General features: G+C 47.4%; 1 protein-coding gene across 1 annotated transcript; it reads left to right on the top strand.

The window, feature by feature from the left end:
• Positions 1–5,774: 5,774 nt before the first annotated feature.
• gadd45gb.1 (growth arrest and DNA-damage-inducible, gamma b, tandem duplicate 1) lies at positions 5,775–7,256 on the top strand. The gene is made up of 3 exons (XM_004075126.5): positions 5,775–6,010; positions 6,090–6,297; positions 6,407–7,256. The coding sequence occupies exons 1-3, from the start codon at positions 5,868–5,870 to the stop codon at positions 6,518–6,520; spliced, it is 465 nt and encodes a 154-aa protein (XP_004075174.1). The 5' UTR covers positions 5,775–5,867; the 3' UTR covers positions 6,521–7,256.
• Positions 7,257–7,763: the final 507 nt, after the last annotated feature.

Here is a 7,763-nt window from a genome sequence, read left to right as displayed (position 1 = left end):
GTCCACTGTTATGTCTTTGGTCCATTGTCTATGTCTACTGATCGTGTTTTTGCGTCCACTGTGTATGTTTTGGGTCCATTGTCTATGTCTATTGAACGAGTTCATTGAACATTGGTTCATGTCTATAATGTCCTACTAAGCAATATTTTCTGCATGCCCATGCTTCTTGGTTATTACTTTGTGATGTATATGCTTGCTTTATGCCTAAAACTTTGCATTTGTCTTTGTCATTGTCCTTACCCCATGTCGTCTCACTACGGCGTCAGGAAGATCCTTAGCGACCGTTGGAAGTGTCGTTAGTTGTCGTTTCCCCATGTCGTGTCCTTAGATCTTGTTGTATTTCAAATTTTGCCAAAGTTGTCAGAAAAGTCCTTTGTTAGTACGGTCGGTAAATTGTAAATTGTAAATTGTAAATTGTGGTAAATTGTAAACGAACGAAACACGTTTAAAAAAACCAAACTTTATTGATATTCCTGCAAACAGGGGGTGCAAGCGTATAACGGTTTCATGTTCCCGTTTTAAGTTATTTAGTTTTATACCATGGTCCGGTTGAATACTCGATTCTGATTGGCTGCTGAGTTTGCATTAAAACCTGATAACCCCACGGTGAAAAAAGAAGTTCGGTCAGCTAGCTTAAATGTTCTGTATCACTGCGCCGGCTTCTTTAAAACAACCTTTTGCTTCATCATCTGGACAAAAACAAGCGGTAAGCGATTAACTTTCCCTCTGAATTGATGCTTTATTCAACCCATCGGGACGATCAGTATATATATATCGCCGAATCTTGACTGCAGCAGTGGTGCTGCGCGACGTGGACTATATGTTACGATGCGCTGCATCACGTAACATATAGTACGCTTTTTGTGAGAAAAGTGATCCAAATCGGAAAAAAAAAACAAGAATTAAGGACTAAAACCTGGTTAGTATGTATTGCTTTTGTAAGTGACCATGGTTTAAGCGGATTAATGGCCTTCGAAATGAGCAGTTATTACTTTTTAACAGACTTCGCAGAGGACGGTTCAGGCTTACAGGGCGTGCGTTAAAAAGTAATAACCGCACACTTCGTCGACCATTAAACCTTACTTACGTTATTTAGAGTATGACTTCAATTAAATCTGGTGAAGAAACTATTATTTAAAAGTCTTGGAAAATAACGGATGTTTATCCAACATGTTGTTATAAATCTGATGGATAAACGAGGAGCAGAAGCGCCCAAAAGAGCATCATAGTGGTACCGAGAGCGCCACCTCATGGTCAAATAAATACATATCAGATTGAAAAGAAAAGATCAAAATCCAGTGAAAGATTTTGGCCCGTCTGCTCCTCGTTTATCCACCCGATTTGTGACAACATGTTTGATAAAGACCAGGTAGCTTTAAAAGACTTAAATAGTAGTTTCATCTCCAGATTTAATTGAAGCTAGACTCTAAATAACTTGAAACAATTGGCAAGAGTCGCTTCGGGAACGGGAAAGCGTTGTACGCATGCGCCCCCCCCCCTCTTTCTGGCAATGCGCGTTTGAGGGAATGTCGTCAATAAAGTTCATCTTAAAAAATGTGTCATGGTTAACCCTAGCGCCGGCTTTAATAAACGTTTCTTTTTTTCGTTCCGTTGTAGAACAGGAAACAATTTACCGGCCGTACAAAGGACTTTTCTGACGACTTTGGCAAAATTTGAAATACAACAAGATCTAACGACAACTACTGTCGTAGCTAACGACAGTAGCAAACGTCGTAGCGACAGTACCAACGGCTTTTTTCTATATGTGCATTTATAACGTTTGTTCACCCTAACTTGGTTTGTATATGAGCATCTAAAAAAAAAAAAAAAAGCAGGTACACACATTGTTAAAAATATTACTGTTTATTGATTTTTTCGGTCTTATATGTGTGTTTGATATTAACAATTGTTTATTGTGCAAGTGACTGTCAATTTCTGTAAATTGAAAAATGTACAATAAAGTTTGTTGAAATTTTTTTTTTATAAAACATTGACGTTGTAAGCGAAATTAAAACTTGTAGGATGTAAGGCAAATATGAATATGGTTATAAAAATATAAAAGAAAAAAAAAGACAGTAGCAACGGTTGCTAATGATGACAAAGTGAGAAGACGGGGGGTATAACAAAGACAAATGCAAAGTTTTACACATAACGCATGAACCGATGTTCAATGAACTCGGTCAGAAGACATAGACAGTGGACACAAAAACCGATTTTTGGCACAAACGGAACCTCATAGTATAGAGGCTGCACAGAAAAAGGTGTTACATAAGATAAACAGATGAAATGAGGTTCACAGAATTCTTATTGTCTTGCCAAAAGTTTTTTAGAGAAGCACAAAAAGTCATTTCTTTTGTTACTCCTGCTTTGTGTGTGTGACCGTGTGTGTGACTGTGTGTGTGTGACCGTGTGTGTGTGACTGTGTGTGTGTGTCCGTGTGTGACCGTGTGTGTGTGTGTGTGTGTGTGTGACCGTGTGTGTGACCCTGTGTGTGTGACCCTGTGTGTGACCGTATGTGACTGTGTGTGACCGTGTGTGTGACCCTGTGTGTGTGATCCTGTGTGTGACCGTATGTGACTGTGTGTGTGACTGTGTGTGACCGTGTGTGTGTGACTGTGTGTGTGTGTCCGTATGTGACTGTGTGTGTGACTGTGTGTGACCGTGTGTGTGTGACCGTGGGTGTGATCGTGTGTGTGTGACTGTGTGTGACCCTGTGTGTGACTGTGTGTGACCGTGTGTGTGTGACCGTGGGTGTGATCGTGTGTGTGACTGTGTGTGACCCTGTGTGTGACTGTGTGTGACCGTGTGTGTGTGACCGTGTGTGACCGTGTGTGTGACCGTGTGTGTGTGACTGTGTGTGTGTGTCCGTATGTGACTGTGTGTGTGACTGTGTGTGACCGTGTGTGTGACCGTGGGTGTGATCGTGTGTGTGTGACTGTGTGTGACCCTGTGTGTGACCGTATGTGACTGTGTGTGTGACTGTGTGTGACCGTGGGTGTGATCGTGTGTGTGTGACTGTGTGTGACCCTGTGTGTGACCGTATGTGACTGTGTGTGTGACTGTGTGTGACCGTGTGTGTGACTGTGTGTGACCGTGTGTGTGTGACCGTGGGTGTGACCGTGTTTGTGTGACCGTGTGTGTGTGACCGTGTGTGACCGTGTGTGTGACTGTGTGTGTGTGACCGTGGGTGTGACTGTGTGTGATCGTGTGTGTGTGACCGTGTGTGTGACTGTGTGTGATCGTGTGTGTGTGTCACTGAGTTTAGGAAAATGTAATCACTCAATGCGTTTTTAAATTCATCCCACAATGAAGCAAATAAACCAAAACAACAACATTTATAGAAAAACTTTATTTTTTGCTGATATTTACATTTTGGGCATTTTTTACAGAAAAATAAAAACGTGAACTAAAAGAAACTGATTTGATGATTGAAATTCATCTGAAAATGAACCATAAAGAGAAGTAAAAAGGCCGCTTCACCCTCCCACGTTTGAATGGTTCAGACATCAGAAGATCAACTCAGCTGCTGTTGATGCAGCCAAGAACACAACTATGAACACTGAGGGGAAACTCCGCCAAGTCCAGAACAGAAAAACGTTCAGATTCGGAGTCTGCAGCTTCAGCCTCGATGAAGAAGATCTGCCTTCTGATTCAGAATGAGAAAACCAAAGTCTGTTTCTTTTGTGGCGCTCGTGTCTGCACACGCTGTTTTTAAAGGAAAGGTTCATTCATGAGGTCGAACTTTCGGGGGCTCGTGCACACTTCCCCAAACCCACTGGGTGTGGCGTGGACTTTATTTTAATCTGCTATAATTTCACAGCACGTTTTCTGCTCAAATCAGGAAGTGGCACGCGCCACCGCTTTGCATGCGTAAAGATTGTCCCCACTTCAGACGCGTGGCAGGCTCCCCACCTCTCCCCTCTCCCCTCTTTATCTGTCTCCATGGTAACTTAAAGGCACCATTTCTTAAACGTACCATCAACGACCTGCTGCGCGTGCGCGGCTCTTAAAAACAAGATCTGAGTGCTCCTTCTCTTTATGTGTGTTGTTTCAACAACAAACATCTTCAGTCAGAACCGGGTTTGGTTCTGCTTGGCCTCGGGCCGCACAGACGCAGCTTTGAGCACCAACACCTGTCGCGCGCTGTCGGGAGGAGGGAGGAAGAAGGGGGGGGGGGGGGGGTCGCCTGGCAGATGTGCAGCAGCAACAATAGATGGGATCGATTTGCGCCACGCGCCGGCTCGTCAGAGTTCATACACGTCCTTCCGGATCTTTGCAAATCAAAAAGTTTCAGCGGCGCCATCGGAGTCTGTGCGCGCGAGCAACTCAGTTTGCTCAACGACGCAGAGACCAGAGTTGCTGTTGTGACATAAACTCGCGGCATTCTTGTTTCACGCATGTTTGTTTGCACCTCAAACCGGAAAAAGGTGTCACCTGTGTGGGCGCGTGGCGTCTTTGTGTATTTGCAAACTCTGAACCGTAATCTGCGGGTTTTTGCATTCAAATGGAATCAAAACTCAGACAGCAGAGTGGCGAACGTGGAGACTCGTAGACAAAAGCCGTGTCAGCCCCCAGGGGTCGAGGTCGACCCGGGTTTAGGAGAGTGGGCTGTAGAGGGAGGGGGGGGTCCTCTCATAGCGACAGTTCTCCATCTGCCGTTTGCAGAACAATGCTGTTGATTTAATCGTCCCCAACCTGCGTGCCTGCCTGCCCCCCCCCCCCCCCCCCCCCGCAGAACTCAGTGTATGTTGAAGTATTGCGCAAATAAAACATCATTAATATAGTATTTTATAGATTTTATAGGCTTTTTCCCATCAGCAACAGCTGCGCGCGCGTGCCCCAAGTTTGGAACATTTGAAGGAGGTGGATAACGCAACACGAGTGCCATATGTTAACTGCTTTTCTTCTGCGGAAAAACACCAGTTGTGCGCAAAAAACTTCTGCAAAGTCGAGAAGCCGGAATGGATCAGTGTGCAGAAAACAGAACCCAAAGTTTAGGTGACTTCAAAACACAGAAGCTGTACCACCCAGAAAAAATAAATACAAGTTCGGATCTGGACAGCTGACGGGACACGTGGTCTGCATGGACCAGCAACATTGCGCACAGTTCTGGCACGCGCTGACCACTTTGCATTTGTATGGAGAACCCTGATAATAGAGGGGCCTCTGTGCGCACAATGAGGCGGCTTTATGGCCTGTTTGCAGCCCACAGATGGCATCATCCACCTGCGCTTTCTCTATGCTGCGGGGGTGGGGTTGGGGTGGGGGTTGAGCACTCACTTTCTCCACTTTACACGCTCAAAACCCCCATTTTTATATGGGACTGCAGGATGCTTCGACGGTTTTATTACCAAGGTAATAAGTTGGAAATGATTTAAACAAACCTTTTAGAAAATAGGCATAAAAAGTGACACAGCGATGGTCATGCATGCTTTATGCGTAATTAAAGTGCAACATTCACTTAAGCAGCGACGTTGAGCAACTTTTAAATGTTGTGAGGAGCAAAGCTTAAAGAGTCTGGATAGGACCATGCCCAAAGTTCCATGAAACAGTTTGTTTTAATGAAGCTATTTTCAAGCAAGTCTGCCTCGAGCGTGCGTGCGTGCGTGAAGGGGGGGGGGGGGGGTTCCTGGCAACACGACCCCCATCAATCTGCCACGAGCCAGAACTTGACAATAGCATTATCATACCAAAACACCATTCATCCGGAGCCAATCAGCGCGCAGCGCTTTCAGAGCCCCGCACGAGCACCGCGCTATAAAAGCCCCGCAGCTCTGCGTTCAGGACTCACTGCTCTCTCGGACTAAACTCTCAGACCCGAATCCTTCACACTTGTCCCGCTGCGGAATAGCGTCGCTGTTTCCACCATGACTTTCGAGGAGGTTCCGATCCAGAAGCCCACTGAGCGCGCACAGTGCGCCGGCAAAGCGTTGGAGGAGGTTCTGGAGACCGCCAAAGACAACGAGTCCCTCACTGTCGGTGTGTACGAGAGCGCCAAAGTGATGAACCTGTAAGTATGACGCTCCTGCGCCAACTGTCACCTCACCCGAGAGCTGGCGTGGAGTCTCACGTGCCCGTTGTTTCCACAGAGACCCGGACAGCGTGTCCTTCTGCGTGCTGGCCATGGACGAGCAGTTCCAGTGTGACATCGCTCTGCAGATCCACTTCACTCTCATCCAGTCTTTCTGCTTCGACAACGACATCAGCATCGTCAGGGTGAGCGACATGCAGCGTCTGGCAGACATTGTCGGAGACAAGGCGGAGGAGCTGGAAGACGCGCACTGCGTCCTCATCACGGTACGTGCAGCTGACGCGCGAGCGTGGAAGTTTGGTTGGTCAGGAACCGCCTGAGAGGTTGTTGAGAGACACGCGTGAGTGACTCATGCCTGCTGTCCTGTCTGAACAGAACCCCGCTGACGGGTCCTGGGAGGAGCCGGCTCTGGAGAAGCTGCACCTGTTCTGCGAGGAGAGCCGCCGCCTGAACGACTGGGTTCCTGAGATCAGCCTCCCCGAGCGCTGATCCGGTTCCGGTCCCGCTGCTCAGAAGCCGCAGAGCTTCCTTGGTGGAAATAGTCATCCTGGTGAGCAGGATGAGCGCGTTTCTGCTCATCCCTGGACGCTCCTGAGGAGGATCCCCGTCCAGGCAGCACGGCGCCGGCCCCAGGGGGCCCCCGTGACCCGTCGCCTCTCGTCCCGTCCATGCCAAGATGACTCTCATTCTTTCTGTGAACGAGGTCGGGCATGCCACGAGAGCGACACATCGACCCTCATTCTTTGTGCGGATGAGGTTTGGAGAGGAAGGAGAAGCCAGCTCTGCGTCCCGAGGAGGCGCAGGGCAAAGGTGGCACGCACGCACGGTGACGCACGCACGCGCAGCAGGAGAAGAAGCGGTGCTGAGGAGGAGGCCTGCTGAAAAAGGGACTTTTTCCAGAGGCTCTCTTCACCGAGCAACAACACAGCAGTTGCTGAAATGTTTCCCACTTTCCAATTTGTCCTAATTCTCTAAAGGTTTCACTTTAGAAAAATTCATGACAAATATTTTCTAAAAGCTAAAAAAAAAAGAAAGTTCTTCCTCTAAAGGTTTCACTTCAGAGGAAGAGGCAGATGTTTAAATGATGCGGATTAGTTGAAGATAAAGTCTTGATGAAAACGTTCAATTTGTTTTTGAACTTGTTGGAAAAAAGCTGGAAACAAACGTTCATGTTTTAGACTTTAGATGTAGAGAAAAAGACCTTCAATAAAAATGAGAACTAAGATTTTTTCGTTTTGTCTTTTTTGTTTTTTAAACTGTCAAGTTTAAAGCTTGAGCTGGGTGGGGGAGGGGGGGGGGGGGACAAAAGCTTACCAGCCATTAGCTCACAAAAGTGTGTGTGTGTGTCGGGGTCCCCCTCCCCGCCTCATCTGCATGTGTATGGAGGCGTTCACAATGGCGGGGGGCGGCCCAGCCTGTCACCTCCAGAGGTCCACACACAGCCCCCATTGTCCGGCCTGCAGATGTCTGTGGGGCCACGCCGCACCATCTGCCACTTCATTCAAGGTGGGTGGGGGGGGTGGGCCCGGATGGAGGGGGGCCTCCTGAGTATCATCTGCTGTCCTGCCAGCTGCTGTCGGGACGGCGTCGACACACAGACGGTGAAAACTTTCAGCCACAAACACTCATCAGCTCTGTTTGGGTAGGGGGGAGCCGGAGGGGGGGGGGTTGTTTGTTCACTTTCTAAACAACAAAGTGTCTTTAAGAGAGAAGCAAACCAAAAATTATAGAT

Source organism: Oryzias latipes, chromosome 12 (genome assembly GCF_053564925.1).
Source record: "Oryzias latipes strain Hd-rR chromosome 12, Olatipes_Hd-rR_3.1".
In the NCBI taxonomy this organism is placed as follows: domain Eukaryota; kingdom Metazoa; phylum Chordata; class Actinopteri; order Beloniformes; family Adrianichthyidae; genus Oryzias; species Oryzias latipes.
This window is presented reverse-complemented; position numbering and strand designations above follow the sequence as displayed.

Bases quoted from the DNA above. Each gene is read 5' to 3' on its own strand.
- gadd45gb.1 (XM_004075126.5), top strand. From the start codon at position 5,868: ATGACTTTCGAGGAGGTTCCGATCCAGAAGCCCACTGAGCGCGCACAG. The intron at 6,011-6,089 runs GTAAGTATGACG...TTGTTTCCACAG, and splicing joins AGCGCCAAAGTGATGAACCT to AGACCCGGACAGCGTGTCCT. The intron at 6,298-6,406 runs GTACGTGCAGCT...CTGTCTGAACAG, and splicing joins CGCACTGCGTCCTCATCACG to AACCCCGCTGACGGGTCCTG.